Below are 24270 nucleotides of genomic sequence, written 5' to 3'. Positions count from 1 at the left end.
AATAAAAAATCAAATGCAGTGTAGATTTCTGTCATAGTAGAACAACATTCTCAAATTTCTAATTTTATTTGTAGATTCATGACACAATTGATTTTTCAGCATCTACAATAAGTAGGGATACAGGCTATACGAGAATTCGAATTTGATACAGATCACTTAGTAAATGTAAATACAATGTCTCACTTATTACAGTCTATAAACTAGATACTTAGAAAACACTGTACAACGCAGCAGAAAACTGACATTATCGTTATTATTTTTTTTTTACTTTACAATATGATACAAGCACTTTTGAAACAATTCGAGCTCACGGAAGGCTCGCGTCCCTTTTTCGCCATTTCGATATTAATTGTTATTCTCGTGACCTTTTGGATTTATTTATTTATTCATTTATTTATTTATAGCTCTTCATTGAGTTTACACAACGAGTATGGTTCACCTAGGCCATTGTTGTGGAATTTTTCTTTATTATTGTTGAATTGTACAATGAATTTAGTCACTCCAGTCAATTGATTGTACTTTTTTCAATCATTAAATTGAGGAAATTAACATTCTTGTCAGTGAATGTCGTTCCTCCGTAGTCACCAACGGTTCAATGATGCAAGTGATGCCCAGTCCTTATTAATTTTGGTCCCCAGTACCCATTGAGATCTGGTTCATCATTACTCACATCACAATGTCGTACAGCAGGCATAAAATATAATTTAATACTCTTTTTATTTGTTCACTTTGTCAATTATTTATTTGCTCTGTAATCACGTCTGTCAGTATTTTTTGTCAAAGAAATTTTCTTGATTTGTGGGGAAATCAAATTCGTTAGAGAGTATCACACAAGAGTTCTATATAATACGAAATGATTCATGGATGAGATGGAGATGAATGGAACACAATATGTTGAAGAGAACAAGGTGGAAAAATACTATAATCAATCCTTTTTTTTTAATCTACAACTGACAGAGTGCAGCCTGGGATTGAAATGGTAAAAAATATCGTATTATCAATAATATTGGCATGATGTTCGTATGGCACATTCAGTTTTACTATTCAGTGACGTATTACAAGTAATTAGAGGTTTTCCCCTGTACACATATTTTTTTTATAGTTTTTTTCAGTCAAGAAATCGTTCCTCCCAACCAACATGTATTCATGGATCCAATTAGCATAGCGTATACATTTTTATTTGCTTTTGTCACTCATTTTTGCTTATTTTTCATACAGTCTCTCCTCATTGCACTTTCCCCATTTCGTCATAAATGCATCTTAAATGTATTTTCTTTATTTACATCAACTGTCGTCTAATGAGTGATCGAAAAACATTTCTATCGGCCCTTTATTCCTCCCATTTTTTTTCCCTGTTAGTTTTCACTGTTGACTGGTGTAATGATAGGACAGATTGCACCGGAATGTATCATAAATCTGTGTGACTTTATTGTACAAATTTTGCATCGTTTTCTCCTAGTTTACAGTAATCATGAGTCTATCATAATTCGGTTGTTTTTTTTTTATTGACGAAAATAATAAGAAAGTAGTGGTTTAATAACGCAGATAAAATTTTAAAAATTACATTTACAATTGCACAGAGGAATTATTCACGAAATCCAGTCGCCAATATTTATGGAAAATCAAATATAATATGAAAGAGGACAAACAAATTTTCAGTGCCAAGGTAATTAAAAAATTCATATCATTCACACTTTCTCCTCGTGTCATAACATAAATCAAATATAAAATTTACAATCAACAAGCATGCATAATAAAGACAATGAGTTAAAATGTATGTCTCCTTACAATTTCTTTTTTTTTTCACGTACAAAAATAGTTGTTGTAAAGAAAATTTGGCAGACTTAATAAATCAAGTATATCTAGTATTGATTTTTGAAGAATCAATAGTTTTGCTTTTGTTCATTATTTATTGGAATATTCCTCTTATTCACCATAGGTGAGTTCTTAAATAAGTCAATATTATGGAGTTGATGTTATTGTGTATGATGAAGGAGTTCGATTGAATGATAATCGAGAGTAAAAAAATTTCTCAAGAATGACTGGTCATACACAAGAGCATCGATCTCATAATAATGGACATTGGAGATCCACGGTCAGTTTTTTTTCGAGATAATGAGGAAAAATAAAACGAAAGAAGAGAAATTATTTGATAAGAGGTGCATTCAGGGGCCAGTCGACTTGAAAAATTTCCATGTTTTCATTTTAATTTCAAGGGAAAAAACTAAGAGTAACGACTTTGAACTATAAAAAATGATCTTACAGGCTAATTAATCGCGAATATATAGACTTTAAAAAAAATAACAAATTGCATACACGTAAGTGTCTCGAAATATGGAGTTTGAATAGAAATTAATGATACGGCTTAAGGTAAATCATCTGTGTTAATCATCAATTTCTGGTTGCTTTTTTTCATTCGTTTTGTTTTATTCCTTTTATTACTTTATCATTTATCTTTATATAGTACCTGGCACAGGAACATGACTTGTCAGTCATGGGCATCACAATGTAACAAGGACTACAAGCTAAGTCACTCGCACTTCATAATGCAATTTTTACTATATTCGCATTTTTTAAATTACATTTTGTTTTTTTTTTCTATCAGTCACTTGACATTGCACGTGGCATCATGAGTGGGGGTGACTTACAGCTAGACACTTGGTCCTGAGTATTTATGAATCATTATTTATTATTTGTTTTTTTCTTTTCAATAATCTTCTCACTTCTTCGTTAACATTTAGAGTTGGTATTTTTCATTCGGACAATGACCAGTGATTGCTATAAAATCATTGGATTCACCAATGGTCATCCAATAAATCCGAATATTATTAGATATAAGTGAACCCCGATGACATTGAATTTAAGAGTCTTGTCACTTGGGGCTGCCCAGGGCTACGTAACACTGATCGCTGAATTTGATGGGCCCGATGGTCCTTGTCCAACTTCACTCTTTATACACTGTCCAGTCAATTGGTTAACGCTGAGCGGATTATTAATATCGTGAGGATTTGTGCCGACGGGATTTCGATGAGGTGGTGCTGCCTGCACTTGATTTGAATTTTGAGGCAATTGTGGTAGTGGCACTGGTGGGGTAAGAGGGCATGGACATGGACTGGCTAGACTCGATGGCGATGGCATCACCAGTGATGGACTCGCTAGACTAGACAATGCTGATAGTCCACCGGGACTACTCAATGACTCGTCATCCTCGGGTGTACCAGCCTCACCCACACTACCGAGATTATCCTCAGAGTGATCGTCATCACCGTCACCATCACCCTCACCGTCACCGTCTCCTCCCTCCCCCATGTATCTGATACATTTCTTCTTACGTCTGGAAGTAATAATTTTTATTAGAGTCTTCGTTATGATGAGTCAATATTTTACGATAATTGTCAATTAACAAAACAAAATACGTAAGAGATCGAGAGATGCACAACTCTGGAATCTCAGCAACAAATTATTCTCTATTTTGAAATTTATAAATTAAAAAATTCATGCATTCACTCGATGTACTTGTAATAATTGAGAACATTCGCAAAATAAATAATTGTCGTAATATTTTTTTACGTAGACATCTGTGACATTTTGCAAATGTTATGAGATTGTAAATAAACTCCATAAAACACTCGCTGCCATTACCATGCTTAATAGTTATAAAAATAAAAAGAAAAAGAAAATTGAATGCAAGCAAATGTGTAGTTTCGACAATTTCCATGTTTTTGTTTTTTTGTTTTTGGGTTTCAAAACTTTGACAATTTTAAAACTCGATACGAATTGATTTATCAATCAGAGATATTGTGAAGCGAAGCTACTACGGCAATATGTACACAGAAATGTGCATGTCTAGGCAATGAAAAATGAATGGAAGGATTGGCCTGTACATATGCGATATCCGAACCCACCAATTAACACATGTGTATATAGTGCACAGCAGTCGAGACATTTACCGCTCTGCAATTGGCTCTCATTATTTATCTCTCAGCTAATATAATTTTGGATTTAATCCACGAAACAATACAGAGCATTATAGGTCCATTTTTTTCTCGTGATTCTCCGGTGCAACTTGCCAATATCACGCTCAAAGTGATTATCTGTGAATTTTGTAGGCACGCTATTGCCTCAAGAAGATATGTAATAGCGAGTAAAACACATAAAATATTTATACACCACAACAAATCTTATAAATTGGATGATGAACTGCCATGCCAAAAATTAGAATAAAATCTATCAAACAGTTGTTGTTGTTGTTTTATTTTTTTTAATGAAAATTAATTCATTTAACGGAACCTGTTATGTATGTGTATTTAAAAAGTATATATTCATAAATATATATATATAATATATATAATATATATATATATATAGTTACATATCAGCCATGCTAAGGGCGACATTGATCAACAAACGTCAAACTAAACGAGGATGATAAATAAATTAACAACAATAATAAGCTGTAAAGAGCCACAACAATGAGAAACAATGCGAGCATCGGAACATCGGCTGGCTACTCATATCATGCCATTGTCGCTCAACATATGTCAATTGCTAATTTTTTATAATAATTATCTTGAATTTGTTTTTTCCTCTTTCACTAGAGTTTTAAGACTCAATGAGTAGGGCGATTATAGTATATGAGCGATTGGCATTGAATGAGGGCTTGCGTGTCCGTTGGTTTAAGTCGGGACTGACCACTGTTTTAAGAAGAAGTGTTGCAGTAGAAGGGAGGCGATAGGCTTGACTAGAGATTAACATAAGTGGGTTCTTGCTGAGGCGAGGAGGCATTGGAGGCAGTATTGGTGTTCGGTGGGGCGGTGGCTGCACCCACCGTCCCTCCACCGCCTCCAGCCACGACCCCTGTTCCCGCACTATTTCCCACACCATGATGGATTATGCTCGCGTGGATGCCCATCCCCGCTCCATGCTCCACCGGGCTGCCAAAACCAACCACCAGCCATTAAAGGGGCGCTCGCATCGACATCATTTATATATTCATTCATCTTTTGAATAAATATTATTTATTAAATTTTCTTGTCATTGTCGGTGGGTACAGTAGCACCGGCAATCTGATAATTTCAGGCACATTTCGTCACCCACATGCATGTCGCAAAAATCTCCCGGACATAATTTCTTTTTTTTTTTAAATTTCGCGAATGCAATTTCCCAGAAAAAAAATTCCCAGAAGGGGGAAAAACGCAGCAATAATTTAATAGTAATTTTCATATGTTAATTGATGTATTATTTAATTTCTCATTTCGTTTCGATAAAATCCCTTGAGATATTCGGGAATTTCTATTCAGAAAATATGTCTCCCAGATTTGATGATTGTCCATCGCCCCTTTAATGAACTTTACCATATTCCATAAACCCAGCCAGGAGTGGGGGGCGTACTATTTATACAGTACAATGGAGGTATAATTATTATAAATTTACTGGCGCTAAATAGATAGATTATGAACAATGGATATTCCGCAAATATCTACAGTTTAGTACTAGTGATAAATATTTACAAGCATCAGAATATTCTATTGTTATAAATCTAGTGAGACATATTCATTCACTTTTTTTCCAATTTCCATTCTTTGCAATTCTCATTGGAAGACACATTTTCTGATAATTATATTTCACAAGTATATTCTCTCTGATTTTACTCTCCACGAAAATAATTTTTGCTTCAATCCTTTAATCTATGTTTATTAAACATGCTTTTCTATGTGGATGACGAAACGATGTCAATGTGGAAAGATAAATCAACAAGTGTATGAGCAATTGGTAATTCGCTTCTCAGGTGATGAAACAATTGGACTTTGAGGAAATGGAACATTTCTGTTAATCTCTGTGTAATATTTCATCAATGTACAGGATAAATAATATTTCTTAGAGATAGGACATCGGTGTGAATCTTTTAATTTTAATAGAATAATTAAATAAAATTGGTAAAACGTACCTGCAGGGTTTACACCATTGACTTTGTTGATCTAATCCATACCTAGCACGACATTTCTTCATGTTGTTACCTGTGAACGGAAAAGAATAGTTAGTTCAATTGTCAAATAGTCGATTTGTCTTTTTTATTCATTGTATTGTCTTCTTTCTAATCACTAATTTGTTGTTCACTGTACATGAACCAAGTGCACAAGAAATGATTCTACTGTTTTTATAAAAAATACAACAGCAGAGGGTGAATTTGAAATGAAGAATGTCTACTTGTCCAATTGGATCATGCATTAAGTAAAAATTATGACACTGTGTTTAACTGTATTCAAGGAAAATTGAACAAATAACAAAACTATCATTCGCAAAAAATCTCATTACAACATGACAGTTGATAATCAAGTGATAAAATAACATGCAATGTATTCTGAAAATATTGTTGGATGTAAGCTCATATGTACAGTGAACAAAAATTCATTGGGAGTTTCAAATGTATTCGAGGGGCGGATGGTTGTAATGTTTTGAGGTATTGAAAAATAAAGTAAAATTTCAATAAAATAAACTCGAAAATAAAATGAAAAACAAAAACAAATTAAAAAAAAATCAATGAGGCAAATTAAGGATTCAGGCAACATTGAAACGATCAAAGGATAATAAAAAATGTATAATTGAAATTACAAGGATTTAAAAGAGTCTTGAGAAAAAAAATTAAACGCTGAGGATTGTCTGATTGCGGAATTAGGTCCCTGTAAAAATGCAAGATGGCCAGCGTCCCCAAAGTTTTTTTTTCTTTACGTAATTAATATATGTATACATTAATATTTTTTTATTAATGGATAGATATAATAATGAGGATTACGTGCGTGCGCGTGCCCACATGTAACGCATGCAAACACGAGCTCGCACGATAAATATAATACGATATAATAAAGAAAATACATATATGTTTGTACGTATTTTGTGTGTATAATTATAATATTTGACCGAGAGCCCCCAAGACAGGGGAAAACATGCAACATAATAATGTAGTGTAGCAATAGTTATGTAATAATAATAGTTTAATGGTAAAATTGGAGAAAAGATGTGAGAGGGGGGTGGGTGGGCGGGCGGGCGGGGGGTGATGGTGGTGGTGAGGGGGTGGTTGTTGTTGTTGTTGTTGTTTTTTTTGAGTGGGGGGAGGGCTATTGTAAGAATGTGTGGAATGAGGCATGTGGGTACCTCCAGGATCACTGTTTGTGTCTTGTTTGCGCTTCCTCTTCTTAGTTCGGTTGGTATTTGCGCGGGAAGACCAGTCAGGGTACAGCTGCATGTGCAACTGTCTCTCACGTCGCGCCAATTCATAATACTTGGCCTGTTCCTCTCGCCCTAGCGCGTGCCACTACCGAGAGAGAACCAAACACTTTTTGTAATTTTTATAGAAACCGTGACTAAACAATAGGTGATTATCAAGAAATAATGAAATAATAAATTTGTTTCTTTTTTTTGTTCACTATTCTACTGCCGCCACCCTTGTTGCCATTACTCAAAAGTTAGGTCATCTAGGAATCATATTGTTTTCTTGTTTTTTCTGTGAAAAACTTTTTCAAAATTCTTTTTTTTTTTTTCGTGTAAATGGAAGAGGAAAAAGAAAGCATTTTTGTACATTATTGGGGTCCCTACTTTCCGTTTAAAGTGCTAGAAGAACAGCCTAGGTTGCCCCCCTCGGTTGCACCATAATTTCAACTATTTCACATTCATTGTAAATCTGTACCTATACATACAGGTTGTCTGGTAGAATTCTCAGAAGTACAAGTCTCCGCTCTGCATCGTGGTCCTCTCAATTGATCATACATTCGGACAAGAGTCACTGATAATTGCAGTATGCAGTCGTCAACAAGTCTTTCGTGGATTCACCAGACACCCCATATTAAATTTAGTTATTATCTCTTTTCGTTAAAATCGTCACATATTTTAGCCCGTTTAAATTTTCAGTATTTCCGGTGAACGATTTACCGCTTTAGGGAGTTGGCCAGACAATCATTGTATGCACGCGGGTTACATTTTTCTCGTCTATCATAATATCCGGGTTTTTATCATCTTTTTTTCTTGCATCCCACATCATTCCATGATTCCCACAGACAATCCAATCCAATTGAAAAATTAATATCCGCTCATCAAAAAGAAGTCCAAGGAACGATTGAAAAAAAAAAATAAAAAAAAAATAAACAAATGGAAATGAAGACAAAAAAAATGAAAATTATCAACTGAAAACTTTGATAAAACCAAAAATGAAAATAAAAAACGCACAGAGACTTTGATCGTTTCAATCCAACCAATATAGGTACTATTAATTATCATTAATGAATTATTTTAAGGGCCTGCTGTTCTAGCACTGGAAAGTGGTACCTCCGGTGGGATCTGTGGATCGCTCTTTCTTCCTCTTCTTCTTCTTGCTGCCGTATCCGTAGTTATCCCTGGCACTCCAGCCGGGGTAGCGTTGCTGGTGTAGGTGGCGCTCCTGCCTGGCCGCCTCATAATACCGCGCCTGCTCCTCTCGGCTTAGCGAATGCCACTGCATGTAATATGCCCCAAAACGTTCATATTTTCAAAGTCTCAATAATTCTCGTGCACCGTGCTTTCTTTAACTGTCTTTATTTTTTATTTACTTTAACCATGTCTTTTCAACTCGTTCAAGTATCAAAAAGACATTCACGGGTACTTGAACATCATACCCCTTGAAATGAAAAACATACAACACCTTCCCCCCACCCTCCCACCAGCACGCGGACCCCTATCTATCGTCGTTATCATCACTGTCTTTATTTCTTCTCGTTAATTTTTCCTGATAGATTCCTTAGATCCCACCTACCAATGCTCTATTTTTCTAAAATATACATTTCTTTTTTTCTTTTTTTTTCTAAATTTTGTTAATAGTATAGTGAAGCGGAATTAACTAATTGACAAGCATTAGGCATGCATTGATATTGGTTTTTCATTGTTGCGCAGGAGTCAAAATTCTTTGAGTGAACACATTTTTAGCGAAATGTCCAGCAAAATTATTGATTTTAAATGTCTTATTTACATTGAACTGAAAAAAAAATACATCTTGACTCCTGTACGTGAGAGGATTTTTGCGTCAAGAGTTGAGATGATGCGAAAATCTCGTCTCAGTTGAATTGAATCAATGTAAAATGATGATAAATTTCGGAGAATTTACTCACCCGCCTTCCAAGAATCTGGTTGATCGCAGCACTCTCTTTTAAGGTACACTCTGCCACAACTTTTGCTCTCATTTCCTTCATATACAGCATAAATGCATTTAAAGGCTTTTTTATATGAGGCTTCTTTTTATCTGTTCGTAAAAACATTGATCATAGAGTAAAAGTTATTCACATAATGAGCATATTTGTCATGATGATTACTCTAATAATGTTACCTTGATTATTTTGTTGGCCAGTATCCTGTGTTTTTGTGTTGTCCGATGATAATGATGTTGAATTTTTTTGATCTATCGAAGACCTAGGGGGTAAAATACCAGAATTAATAATTTGGATATAATGGTGAAGCTAATAAGACACTTGCAATCACTGGTGTAATACCGTTTAGTGTGAGACTGTTTAGTTTCATGATTAATGGATTCGCGTTTGGCGTTCGGTAGGGAATAGGCCGACGTGGGGTTCGGTGAATGACACAATTGTTCAGTGATATTAATGGTTGAACCGTCAAAGTATGGCTGTGGTAATCTCAATGGATTTCTGATAAAGTGTTGTGGGACGGACCAGTTCATCTGTTGACACATTATTTGTTGTGCCTCAACCATAGCCAACAGTTGCATAAAATAATACTGTGATCCATACGGCGGTGGGCTCAAACCTCTCGGTAAATTCATATTGGACATTTGCATGAGATTACTCATGTGAAGTGCTGTTAATATTTTTTGATCTGTCATAGGCTGACTATTGTCGGTTGTTTCACTTGAATCCTGCAAGATGGCCATATTATCCGATACACTTGATTCAACCTTTTCCTCATCAATTTTTTTCATTGACGTGATACCATCGTCATTGAGGGATGAATCACTGCTGTTATTATCCTTTTTCATAACCAAATTCAGTGGTTCTAGACACTCGGACTCCATTGCCACTCAAAATATGGCAATTGACTTCACAATGCTTTGACACTTCATTAAAAGTATTAATAATAATCTTTTGATATTCAGCACTTGTTAATTTAGTTTTTTTTTTTTTCTAAATTATTTGTTCCTTTCCTCAATCACAGCCTAGACTTTGGCAATTAATTTCCAATATTTTTTTCGCAATAAGCACCACTTTGATATTACAGATAATTTTAATGTCACGATAAAATAGTGAATGAACGATTTAAAAATATAATTTACATGTTAATGGGGTATAAAAAATTGTATACATTGATTTATCATATCGCGTACTTCCACCACCACTATCCCACCTCTTGCACCAATTTTAATGGCTCCACCGCCATATATAATATTTAATATCTTACAACACACCATGTATGCAGGATACTTATTATATACTATGGGTTATGTGAATAAACAGCCTATTCCATTGGTCAGTTCTTGATGTCTCGTCTTGGAGTATCTTGTGGGGGGGTTGTCGTGAACGCGGAATCACCAGGCGGTGTTACGATTGATTATCCGAAGTGGGGGTGGAGAGTGCACGAGCCATCATTGCAATTCATGGCTCTACAACTACATCTCGCTGTGCCCTACCAATGTATAATTCCTGTTAGGGGGGAGGCCAAGGGGATGAGTGAAAATCGCATTTTTTTGGCGGGCCGCGTGGCGCTGCTATCGCTAATCCTGTCAGGGCTGGCACTTGGATGACATACACAGGGCTTTATCACTTTATGTATATTATATTCAACCTTCGTCGAAACATTTTAATGTCCCACCTTGGAGTGCTCCTAAAATTCTATCATATGACTCTATTGAACGACCCATTCTCTCATCTGTTCAGGGTCTTTGTCATGTGAAGGTTATCATTGTCATTTCAATGGAATTAGTTCGCTTTGTTATTTTTATTATTCATTGTTGATAATTTTTCGATGATAGGTCATTTAGAAACAAAAAAAAAATCCACATGTCGACGTTTATTTCTTTGGGATAACTCGATGAATGGAACGAATGTGAATGCAATTTACTGTATCATATGGCTCGAAACACGGATTATTATGGGATAAAAATACTGGCGTGGTAGATTCCGCGAACTGACGAGCGTTACTGCGCGTTATGGATGCGGACAACATTGTAATACCAGCCACCCCGAGGAGACTGAGCCCCTCTTTTCCGATTCGACAGTCATCATAATGGCGAATGGAGTAATTTTTTGAATATCAAGTCGCGCAGAGCTGTACATCAATGTTTCGTTTATTCTCCTTTCCATTGGTAGATTGATAAAACATCAGGTGAAATAGGCCGTTTGGTGGAGGCATCGTCACGGGGACATTGAAAAATAATAATGAAACAAAAGTGATGAACTCGGTCGAGTGCTAATGCAAATTATAAATCTGTTGAAAGGGTAATGATCAATACATAGAGAAAACGAAGCGCAGACGCTCTGTGGTTCTGCTGTTGCCATTCGATAAGTGTTTCACCCTGTTGACGCAAGGGTTAGGGGTTAGAGAGAGAGAGAGAGAGAGAGAGAGAGAGAGAGAGAGAGAGAGATACAGTGAGAGGGCTTGTGACGTGCTACCCCCTGTGGCAATCGCCCAAACTATCGGGAAAAATCATCCCTAAATAGTGTAAGTGCTTCTTTATCAGTCGTAAGTTACTTTTTATCGGCAGAGTGTCATCCACCTGCAGCTAATAACGTAACAGCTGTTAATTTAATGAGGTTTTTTTGTATCTCAATGGGCAAGATCATTGTGGATAAGCTCAAAGGGCTCATCAGTAGGTAAACATTGCTGATTAATCAGCCAGATTCATCTTATTTTAGGGATGCAGTTTGAATTTGCTAATTGGCGAGGGAGTCAAGTGCAGCGTAAATCAAACGAGCTCGATGATGGATCATGTTTTCCGCTTTTATTCTACCTCACGCGATTTTTTTTTTAAAACCTCCCTCGGTTATTCAAATATGCGCGTTTAAATTTAGTTTGTTTTATACTCCCATGCTCACCTGTGATTGTGATCCAAGGTTGAGTGATCCGCTTTGGGCGCTGATGACACTAGTGCGTGGGACGCCAGCGCATGTGCATGCGGACTCAGTCCGGGGTGAGGTGGCATAAGGCCGGTCGGTGAAAACCGATAGAGATCACTGCAAATATAAATTATGGCTCTATTTCTTTCGTGAACATTGATTTTTCATTACGACAAAAGAGTTGAAAGTCTTTATCATCTTCGAATACTTCAACGACAGTGTGTCGTTTCAATAGATGAACAAATAATTGTAATCGTTTTCATAGTCATATGGAGCTAACAATTGGAATTTCAATAAGAACATTGTCGTTGTTTGCCAATTTTTAAAAAATTTTTTACTCAAAATTGTTGTTTAAAATATTATTTAGCGATATATAATAAATGCATATCAATGTATATTACCTTGGTAAACTGGAACTTGTGATGGGTAAACTCGTGGGATACGGACTCCTGAAGCCTGCACTCGCCGGGGAAATGGGATACATGCTTGGTGTGTGCCTGAAAGTATTTCATCTCATTTCATCTCACGTAAAATTTTGACGATATTCGGAGAACTCTGGCATTTAAACGTAAGGAGGCAGAATTTTTTTAAAAGCTACACGTGAACACGTATAGTTTTACAACGCCATTGTGGTTTTGATAATTGTGCAATTTCGAGAGGCCCTCTCATCCACTTTTTTCCCTCGGTTCTTTCTTCACTTTTTTTTTTATTCACCGCAGAAGACCAAGTTACCCTCCTAATTGAGGGAAGGAGAACTAATCATCCATGAAAAATCTCAATTTAGGGTGATTCAGGCAGAAAGCAAATAACAAGAAAGAACACGGGGTTTTCTAAGTGAATCTCCACGCAAGTAGAGGGTGTATTCGGTCTAATAGACTGGAACTGAGAGGACACATTGGACCAGTGTCCATACGTTGTGGTGAGGGTATATCTCCTTCAGATTTCTCATTTCTTTTATGATGTGTTGTACATTGGAAATGAAAATAATGGGAAATAGAATAGATGGGACTTACCAAGATGCAGCTACTTGCGTCATCTCTGGACTCAGCATTGGATAGGGATACTGGCCTGTGGAGAATGGGTACATAGGTGCTCTTGTCAGACCTGTAAATAAATTAATCTCACATTAATTCGCAATTAATTTCTCTCAACATCTGCATTACTATTAATATGGAGTCAGAGTTGAATGCTCTATTGAAATTTATCTTGAGGATCAATTAATTTTTGTATGAGAGAATTATTCGATGGGAATTCAATGCTCGACATGCCTCATGGAGAGAAGAAATAAATATGAATAGATCTCATGGAGAGATAAAAAGGAAAAACTCGAGCGATGAACGGAGTGGAAAAATAATAAAAAGAATTGTTGGTGGATTAATAGAGAGGAATATTTATTCAAAATATGGAGAAAAAGTTGTACAAATAAATGAGCGGCTCCATGATTAATGAAATAAGAATGGAAAAGGAAAGGGGGAAAATGTCCTTTGAAACAATATCACCTGTTACTGAATTTCACTCGGGGATTTATCAAGACCTGTGTCACACAGTTTGAGGCCGATACTCTGAACATACGTTTCCGACGTGTCGCTGGGGTGCGTATTACGTGTCAAAGGGGTGCGGCTTGTAGCGGTAGCACGGACTAAACTGGTGGAAAACGTGCGTGAGCCTTTAGCGGAGTAAATAATTGGCTTCGTAAAGACCTAACGAATATATGTGAAGGACCGAGGGTGAATATATGCTGAAGGACTGAGCGTATTACACGTATGTATTTTATCAACTCTGAAACCACTGACGACGCTAATATGTATGACTATCGTGTTTACATGAATTTCATGTGCACTATCGCTAGAAAAACCAGTGTCACAGCACTATTACCTATTTATTTCAACACTGCATGCAAAATCGAATAGTTTTTTTTGTTTAGTCAAGAAAAGAGGAAAAGATCCTCAGACTGCGAGTGAACAAGGGGTAGAGCACTGTGAGAGGATACATTGGGAGGAAACAGAGGAGAAGGGAGTCATAGGAGCGGGTTCGTAATATCCTGGCGAGTCCGCAGACTCTGTCATGTGTGCTTAATCACTTTCCAGTCGACTCGGCAGCCTGCAACCCCATTATCGGCGTCTCACCACCCGGAAAATTACTCTTTTATTCCCCCGAACAAACTCGAGACTGAGATAGATCCGGTCTTACTATATCTGTACTCGATACTAGTTTTCGAGCTTTTTTGTCTTTTTTAACGGCATACCTACTTCTTCCCGGAACATTATTTCGTTCTTTATCCATTTCGGTTTATTAGATCGCGTCGTTAACGTTCAATGGAACACGCAGGGGCGGAAGTATTAATCCGGATCGTCGGAAATTCTTCGGGGAACAATTCGGAATCGAAGGAAATCGGATAATGAATGGAGGAGAGTGGATGTATGACGGGATAATTGGGTTTCGATGAAGGGTGAATTTAATATTCAGTCTGTGATATTTATTAATCAATAAAATTAAATGTAGTCGGTCAAGTAACGGTGGAGGCATTTGATATGCGCATATTTTTTTTAAAAACTCATTCCCGTGTTTTTGAAATGATTCAATAGGTTGCTAGATCACGCCGAACATGATAATTGCATTAGCCCTAGTGTTTATTATTAATTCAATCATGTGTAGCGCAGAAACACATTTAAATTATTGCGCAAGTTTATATTTTTAATGGCATTCTCCGATAATGATGTGATCCTTTTTAATAGAATAATAATAGAAATTGAATCTCTGCATTTACATGGCTGAATGGAGAGTAAAGTTTTCACGATGAAGAGGATAATAGCGCATTATGGGTTTCACACGCAAGGCTAATCCTTGCGTGTTTACCAATGATCATTATTTGCATAGGATAAAAGATAAATATATTATCATTTCAGAGTTATGGATATTTCTCCCACAGTGTTTCCCTCGGCATTCCACTTTGCTCCGCATGCACCTCAATTTTTCACTCTAATATTATCCGTATCAATGTGTATCCGCGCACATAGTCCTCGAGATAAATTGTCTAGGTAATGTATTCATACATCCAGCGGAGATATTGATACACGGTAATTGCATTAGGTTGACGCGGTTGTTTCACTGGTTTTGGATATTGAAACAAGCTAGACACGTGGCAGACCGGTACCCCCTAAGGGTGATAATGAATCCCGCTGTGCTCAACTAGGCGTATCCGTTGACGTGCAGAATTGCCATCATCTCTAGGGAAAAAGAGCTAACGAAACTGGATGACAATTCGTCATTCGACAGTTCTCAAGTACAATCTAGACAGATTTCTATCTGATAAAAATACCTCGTAATTTCGGACGACGATTTCACTCAAAATTCACATCTGTATCAATATCTATCAATAAAATCATGTCTGTTGAAAAACTATTTGTTAAAAAAATTTGTTCTGCCTCGATGTGTTTCCAATAACGCAGAGAAAAAACTTGAAATGTCGAGACGAAAGAAATGATACGAGCATGAAAAGTTTACCAATATCGAGCAGTTTAACACGCGAATCGTTTTAACAAACCAGGGTTCTGGCACGCCCTGGAGTATTAGTACATGTCTACGTGTAACGGTGCGCTCTTGTCTCGTTATTTGCATTCAGCATGCCATTTAACTGACCTAGCCAAGTGGAACTAGTTACCCTGTAATTGTACGCGGTTCACAAGGAGTGCCCATCACGAGTCCACTCCCTCGGTGTATTCGTGTGCGTAAGATGTTTTTGGTGGGTATTGGAAAAAAAAAATCACGCGCACATATTTTTTATCATCATTTCCACGGTACAATTCACGCAATTAGAGGTACGACAATTGAATGATGTAAAAAGAGTGTGTCTTGGTAATTAATGCCGACTATTTTAGTCCTCATACAGCGCCACCATGCGGCTATTTAACAGCGCGAATTCAATAATTTAAAGGGGCAAATCCGCAGCCGTATGAACGCGACGAGTTATCACTGCATTTATTGAATTAATGATAAATACAGCCCTCTTTTATCAAAACTCTCTTTAAATCGCTCAAGAGTATTCGCAATAAGCCACCGTAAATTGAAAAGTGGTGCTAATTAGAAGTCTTTCGAGTGAGAACACAGGGTGAAAGGAATTACGAGAGCCGAGGAAAAGGTGCAATGTTCAGCTTGATGCGAATGATATAAGAGGATGATGCGCATTGACGGATGTCTGTAAAGAAACGATGGAGCTTATTTAGAGGATAAACAAACAATTCCGCATTAATATCATTCAACTCTTCCATATTCTGAATCGAGTAAATAAAGGGAGAGCGAGTCCTTTCACGGATATTCTTCGCGAGTCAAGACATTTTTCTCATCTCACGGGTTCACATGCACAAAGTATTGGAGTAATAAAATGAGGAATCGGAGGAAGTAAAGGCCCTGTGAATGGTGAAAATATATCAGACAAAAAAAATAAATGAAGGGAGGATCGGAGATCCGAATCTCTTTGACCTGAATGCAAAGGGGAGACTTGTACGCTTCACTGATTAGCCTAATGGTTGGCTCTTCTCTCGTACTTCTACTTGAACGCCAGCAGCCTCTTTTCCACAGTATGAAGTTGAATATCTCCCTTTCGTAAATACTGTGCCCTTGACTCGCCAAGATATATCCCTTCAATTATTCGAATCATGAAAATATCAATATTTACAACCACTCTGGCTAACTTGTGATTCTTAAGTAGATCGCTCAAACGGATATTATACTGCATAAGTCGAGTGCGAGGTCTTGACAATTCGAGCCAGCCACTCGATTTTTTTCATCTTCAGTTGAGGATTTTTAATATTCATGTATTTTATACTTCTGATATTTTAACTGGTGAAGAGAGGGGGATAATAGAGATGTTGGGATTGAAATCAAAGTATCAGAGCAACCTCCACCTCAGTCGTTGCCACCACCACCCATGAATAAATATTAAAATGTACTTAGAACGATTGAGACGACAAATGAAGTCAATGTGAATGAGCACGTACGAAAAAAAATTCATAGAGAACCTAGCGAATTGGATAGACAATTCTATTGGATTTCTGGTTGATCTCTTTTGAAAAATTCTTCGGCTCAAATTTTTGGTGTTGTTGAAAAAATGATAAATTCCACGTCGAAGAATTGTTGATAAAAAAAAAAGTCATAGAATTTTCTATCGAATTCTCCTGGTTTTTCTGTGAAATATTTGTTTGTGCGTGAGTTTTGGCAATTGTAAGTAATCAGATGTAAGAATTGGGCGGTATCATGTGGCTGACCTGTGGAAGCTGCTGCTGCTAGAAGTCGCTTCCAGTTTGTTGCGTGTGTGGGTGAGCCGTGTGATGATGGTGGCCAGTACTCACCAGCCGCCGCTGCCGCCTTGCCCGCGTCCAGCGCTCCGTAAGGCGGTATTCCCATGTGTGCAGGCGGGGGTTGTGTCAGGTGTTCACCGTTTGGACAGAAAAATGCCGGTAATCCACTCGGATGTGTACCCGCCAGGCCCATTTTACTCGCCTGAAACAATTATTAAATCATCAATTACGTCATTTCTTCGCGAAGAGGAAAAATACTTTCAATTTGACACACTAGTTTTTCTATTGCAATTCCTCAACATTGGCGATGATATTTCTGAAAATCAAAAACATTTTTTTTTCTCAGTGTCGATGAAGAGAGAAATTAGAAATTAGAAATGTAAAAAAGTTGGAGAAACAAAAGGGAATGAAAATTCCGTGAAAAAACAAGTGGCACAACCCTTATTCAATTTTAGTTGAAGACTCTTGAATATCGTTTGGGCTTTATTTCCGCAGCGTTTCGGGAATTGCGGTTTTTTCAAGATTTTATTGGCACCCCTTTATTCCGGGTCTACCAAGTGGTACGGTATCGCGGCCAAGTACCAAATTGGCTAAATTCGGTTGGCAAGGGGAGACGAAGGCTAAAGGTCTTCTATCGCTCTAAAGTGAATGGTGTGTGCGCGCGGGTAAGACGTCATATCATTGTGGAGTGAGGAACCCCTCTTACCATTACAGAAGCGACATCTCTCATCGATCTGATCGCAAGTAGGAGACCGGGGTCTAGCGGTGCTCTTTCCATCCACAAAAGTACTCGTGATAAAAGTCGCACAGTCTCGTCAGCGCTTGGTACATCGACCTCAGATGGATCACAACCCTCACCACTCTCCTTATCAATATCCGCATCACCATCGTCATTACCTTCGCGTTCAGTTTTTTTTACTCGTTTAGCGAGTTCACTCTCTTCGTCCAAAATCCACTTCTGAAACTCAATATCTCCGGCTTCAATTCCCGCTTCACTCGCCAGCTTGCAAAGTTGCGACATCAATTGCTGTTCGTTGCTGTGATGATTTGATACTCCACTACATCCAACGGATAATGAAGCTCCGGGGGGTGAAAGCCGGGCGTTTTCATGCTCCTGAAGCAACAGCCAACTGCGAGAAAATGTCTCGGAACGTATGCTCAACCACGCACGATGCAGTTCAGCGAAGGCCTCTTTCAAGCTAAATTTTCTAATCTCATCGTCCAAAGCACTTTTTGATTTCTCCTCCAAATCAAAATGACAATGAACACGCGTGAGGAGACCCGTTGCGAATCTCATCCGAAGTTCGTTGGTAACAATTCTAGGCTCTAAACAATCTTTTGGGACAACCACTAATCTAACAAGTCCATCAGCAGTAACGCATTCAACTTCCGGTGGAAGATAATCCCCTGATTCAGCCACCAATATCGCGCCATCTGGATGCATGGCTATCGCTGTCGTGGCGAATTCGCGGTGAAACCACCATAAAAATAGATCAGCTGTTAGTGAACCACTACCGCCCCCAGCATATACAACTGGTTGAGTAATCATATTGACCCCCCGCAGACAACGCGGTCGCCAATGACGACCGGCAACCAGGAGTCTTGTTCGATGTCTACCTTCATGGTCGGCAGCCCCTACCACCCATACTCGTTCACCGCTTACAGAACGCCTACCTGGCAGGTCCCGCCAGTCGAGAAACGAAACGTGCGCCAGGTATATCCGACTATGGTCATAACCCTCTAATACATTTCTCAGGCTCTCCAAGGGCGCATGCGTCGTACTGGTCAGTTGTGGACGACTTGTCGGTGATGATGCTGTTGGCGAACTGACCTTGACGTCTTTCAACTCATCGTTATTATTATTATTATTCGTCGCATCCTCCCCTCGTCTTCCCTCGCATTTCTTCCTCTCCATTTCCTCGTTTTTAATATCAATGCTTTTTTCATCCAATGAAAATTCAGACTTGAGATCATCGTTGGAGTCATCGGGATCCTTGAAAACCTCGTGTCCACTCTTTTTTTTCCTCCTCTGATGCTTCTCCATCCACTGCAACAACAGGGCGCCGTCCAGTGCCTCGGGATCCAGGGACTGACGCGTGCGCATAATCGCACCGGATCGACCTGTCTCACTAGCAATCGCGCCAGCAGCGTTGCTATTTTTTTCAGTTATCATCGTCTCCACTGTTCTTCGTCTACGCTCTTGCCTTGCTGTCCGTTCGCCTAGTACTCGCGTTACCACAGTAACACCGACTACCTTTCGAGCTTTTCTAGTCACTTTGCCACGCGCGGATTTGACACTCTTCGGCAACATCGCGGCGAGTATCACAGAAATGTGTACGACTTACGTGTTGTTTTAATGGAGTCATCAATGGAGCCTGATTGAGGCGGGGTCTGCTTGCAGCAGCAATGACCGTTACATCGCATAATCGGGTGTTATGTCAGCTGATGGAATTGATTTTTTGATTTTTTGATTTTTCCTTTTGCCCCAATAGGACACGCGAAATGCACTTTATTCCGATAACTCCTCGGGTTTGTTGCAGTCCCGGGTCCTCTTGCGCTACCGAACGACGACTGAGTGAACGGCCGCGACGCAACCGTCAAAGGCTGGAGCGGGAACTAGGAGGCTTTGATGTACTGCCGCCCGACGCGCACAAAGGCCAAAGCAGCTTCCAGTCTCGTTGGTTGGCATGGTACATCGGTGGGTGCACGAGGGGAGGAAGAGGGTGACTCCAGCGCCCGACCGGAGAGGGAAATGGAGATAGTGATACACGGGGTAACGACATATAATACTGGAGCGAGCCATGTGGATGGATAGAATCGGGACGATTATTACTCAAAGATCGCATTTACGGCACTTTTAGCGGAATATTCTCTTCTCGGTGATTTTGGATTGGTGGATTCCTTCGGTACTGGGTATTGAATGCAATGGTGAGGGATTCCAGGGAGATCTGTTTCATGAGAAAATCTTTTCGATCTGTTGGTCTATGCTACTGCTGACGCCTCTCATGTGTCGTTGTATAATCGAATGAGAACCTCGCTCGATGAATATTCATTTTTTTCCTTTTAATATTCATAAAGATATGACAACAAACCAGTGAGTTACCGAATTTTTAGACTCTGTTCCATGACATTGAGCTGAGTTTTTCATTTTGCAAGAGATAAAATTGAAAACCTGGGGCCACGCAGAGAGAAGAATGTGTTTAGTTATCCCGGAATTTTATTAATCGCGTAAGGTATTGATCTTCCAGGAATTTTTACCTGAATTCTTGAAGGGAAGTCAATAAATCCTGTAAAAAATGTAATTTCCCAGAAATATTTAGAATGCTATGGCACTAGTAATTAAAGAGTAATTTTTAATTAAAAAATCTAAATTTGCAATTTTCATAGGATTTATTGATCTCATAAATTTGAATTGCTTTTGAAAATAATTCTAAATACGTTGGCTTGTAGAAAAATATTTCTGAATACCCACTCGCATCTTATCCTGTCACATAGCCCTCACTTCAGTCGTTTACTCTTCCGCATTGACGTTTTACCTCAATGGTCCTTTTCTACAGTAAAAAAGTGGATGGAAGAGGTAGTATTTCGCGGGGGGCGGCGAGTGAAGCTCGACGGTGGCCAACCCCAAGCTGAGTTGCCGAGGCAACGCGAGAGGCGTAGGCGCGGGAGGCTGAGTTACCCGGTAGGGGGAGAAAAGCACACCAGGCGTAACACTCGAGGAGGATGGAGATAGACTCTGATACTTCGTATGTACATTTTGAAACAACAGGGGCAATCTTGTGATGATGAGGCAGGACTGGATGATATTCATTTATTTAGGCGAATACGAAATGCTGGGCTGAATAATCAAACAGGGATTGGGGCTCCATATTTGTCAATTCTCTCGCCAATTCAGTGAAATGAGTGGAATTTCACGTTCAGAAGTGTAAATATGCTGAATAAATATCAAGGATCTAGTTGCTTGCTGTTAACGAGGCTTCTTAATTATTATCGCCATTCATTAACTACCAACGAACGGCATTAATAGTTCAAAAGCCTCGCTAAATTCTATAAGTGTGGATCGAAGAGCGAAAAAAAATTAGAAATTGATAAAAATTGACAAATACACGAGACAAGATTGATAATCAGTGTTTTTTTTAATGTCCCGAGTGTGGAAAAAAAAACCTCAAGATGGTATAGGTCTAACATGTTGGATAACGCGAGTGGAATGCAAAAGTGCTCGAGCGAAAGGGGAAGGAAGGGAGTGAGATGGGAAATGTGGGAGGCAAGGGGGTGAATATAAGGGTGGGTGGCCGGTTGTAAATGTGAGCCGGAGGGGTTATCGATGGTGGCGGATAGTTGGGAAAAAGGGAAGGGGAATTTGTGAGGAACCCGTCGGGGAGGGGGAGAGGGGAATGTTCAAGTGGAAGCTGTGGCCAATCCGAAGGAATCGTCGCCATGGCTACCGGCGCCTGCGTCCGCTGTTCTCACACACAGAGACTCGTGTGTACAGTGCTTTTGCCGCACCCCTTGCTCATGTATATCCCACCCCTCTCATCCGATTTTCCTCAGTCCGTTATCCGCCCTCTTTTTATTTAAGACGGGGAAAACCGCGCTGCTAGATCGTCGGCGCACGTAGAAAACCATGAAACTTCCTTTAACCTACTTTTAGGGGAGGTCAAATTTTATCACGTTGTGGCTAGGTATTTGGTTGTTGAACAATATTATTTGTATCAACACCAGAGAGTGTTGGCTCGAATTGTGGCTATTGTCACTGTAGCTTTCACCGCGCGCGACGCTTGTCTGATCATACGCTTTGCATTTCTACTTTCTTCTCTGTGACTTCGATTTCACTGATGATTTTGCGATTGTTTCACGACGCAAGCACATGCTATTTTCAAAAAGCATGTCATAGGAAATTCCACGAAATCTCAGTGAATTAAGGGACTGCAAAAAAAAAACAATAGATCAAGACCGAAAAAACCCCGGGCTATTTGTTATAATTAGAATCAATTATACATTCTCCTCGGCTGACTTATTTAGAAGTTCCATAAATTACAGGCGCAATGTCTCTAAGCAACTCTTAATTTATCCCTGTCAATTAATTGATTTTATGCATTAATGCCCGAGTGGTTTTCTACCCTGAAGAAATTTTTTTCAAAGATCGACTCTGTTATCTGAATGCAACACAATATAAAATAATTCGTATGACTCGTGAAGTTGACGGGTCGCGTGGTATTTACGCGTTACCAATCGCGACTGAAATATCGCACGTTTGCTGTCGAGTTGGCTGGATATACAAGCGGTGCCATGTATGCATACCTTTGAGCTACCGACGATTGGGAATTAAAAAGCCAAGAACTATGGTTTACGTGGCTTTCATCGCATTACTAATGCATTGCCCATTCAGGAGCGTGTGATCTTTTTTGTTTTGGAGAATGCTGGAGTAACAATGGATTTATTTTAATACTCGAGAGGAATATGCCAAGGATTGGAAATGTTAGACGCTTGTTGATAAAATCAACCGAAACTGTGAACTTTAGTTCTATTATTCTCTAAGAATTAAAAAATTCAGAAATATAATAAAATTTTGGCATTTTTCCTGTGCCGTTATCGATTTTCGTACATCGAAGAAACTCATTTTATGAAAAATGGAGTAATGAAAATTTAGGGTGAAACAGGGGGTGGGGTGGCTACGTTGAATCGGTAAGCTCGAGAGAGTAGGTGGAAATAGAGGGTAACTGTCGGCAGGATCAAAGGACGACGCTTGGTCGACATAGTGCGTGATGAAGGCACAGCCAAACTGTCAAGAGGGACGGAGTTTGCAGTCGCTAGACTATATAGATTTTCCAAATGAAATGTGTTGGAAGATTTGAATAACTCACAGTGAGAACAACATTCACTACAATGTGTGCAATTGCGGAGGGTAAAACGTTTGAATATACTTTCGCTTTTTCAAGATACTTGAGTCAAGTGCATGTATCCAATGTGCTGTGAGAACTTTATGTAGGTGCCACACGAAGTACATGAAAAACTTTTGCGAGAGAAAATTTAAACTTCAGTGCTAGTTTCACTTTTATAAATTTCAGTCTGCCAATGCACTGCAAGAACTAGTGTCTCTAAGAAAAAAATGTTGAAAATTATTCAAATGAAAGATACTTTTCCTACATTTTTAAAACGGAGGCAAAAGCCTCTTAATTAAAAAACATTCTTTCTTCTAGTGTGTAAAAAAAATTGGCAAATCGAGCCGTTTTAATTACATCCGGGATTATTATGTTTTCAGAGTGAAGAGGGAAAAAATCATATAAAATACGAGGAGAAAAAAAATGATAATTTGAGCGCAGATGTGTAGGTGTAGAAAAAACGTGCAAGTGGAGTTGGTGTGCCGGCGGAAGGCGAGAGAGCAAGACCGGAGGGGGTAGATTCCTTCGAAACACATCAGCCGGTAAATTAAATGGCGGTGGTGTTCACGGCTTGACATCAAAGTGAGCGCGTGCGAGTGAGTGGGAGTATAGGTTGTCGTAGAATCGACAGAAAACGGAAAAAAAAGGGGGTGGCAGGACGGGCGGAGGGTGAAACACGTTAGTGAATGTAAGACTAAAAAAATTGAATGAAAAAGCGAACTTGAGAGGCGAGGTAGAGAGGAATGGAGGATTAAGGGCGAGGTGGAAAAGCGAAATTCGCAAATTTTCTTCGCACTGTGGAAAAACTTGATTAAGGAATTTAGAAGTAAAGTTAAAAGGATCGGATGTTCGTGAAACCCTGGCTGAGAGGGTGGTGGGTTGGGGAGAGTCGAGCACCAGTTTGTTATGCGGTGGAAATGAAGCGCGAACGTGACATAGGCGAGAGAAGTTAATTGCAAATGCCGACGACCAGATAGTACATTTTATAGTGCAAACTAACTC

At 38.8% G+C, this 24270-nt stretch overlaps 1 protein-coding gene across 4 annotated transcripts in view; it reads right to left on the bottom strand.

Annotated features, from left to right (window-relative positions):
- Nucleotides 1-25: 25 nt before the first annotated feature.
- The window catches only part of LOC107039091 (protein pangolin, isoforms A/H/I/S), an 81828-nt gene continuing 57583 nt past the window's right edge, over nucleotides 26-24270 (bottom strand). For 2 of the 4 annotated variants that reach the window (XM_015258547.1, XM_015258552.1), the window contains 9 exons: nucleotides 17354-17588; nucleotides 13103-13193; nucleotides 12491-12586; nucleotides 12069-12206; nucleotides 9350-9432; nucleotides 9135-9265; nucleotides 8320-8485; nucleotides 5948-6017; nucleotides 26-3334 (listed from right to left, as the gene is read on the bottom strand). In XM_015258547.1, coding sequence (XP_015114033.1) covers nucleotides 2893-3334; nucleotides 5948-6017; nucleotides 8320-8485; nucleotides 9135-9265; nucleotides 9350-9432; nucleotides 12069-12206; nucleotides 12491-12586; nucleotides 13103-13193; nucleotides 17354-17588 — 1452 coding nt within the window. In that variant the 3' untranslated portion in view covers nucleotides 26-2892. Of the gene's footprint in view, nucleotides 3335-5947; nucleotides 6018-8319; nucleotides 8486-9134; nucleotides 9266-9349; nucleotides 9433-9512; nucleotides 10588-12068; nucleotides 12207-12490; nucleotides 12587-13102; nucleotides 13194-17353; nucleotides 17589-24270 lie in introns of those variants that run through there. The other 2 variants (XM_015258549.1, XM_015258553.1) reach the window with 2 other exon arrangements.

The sequence above is a fragment of the Diachasma alloeum genome, unplaced genomic scaffold, assembly GCF_001412515.2.
Source record: "Diachasma alloeum isolate Michigan unplaced genomic scaffold, Dall2.0 Dall_scaffold_00291, whole genome shotgun sequence".
Taxonomy (NCBI): Eukaryota; Metazoa; Arthropoda; class Insecta; order Hymenoptera; family Braconidae; genus Diachasma; species Diachasma alloeum.
This window is presented reverse-complemented; position numbering and strand designations above follow the sequence as displayed.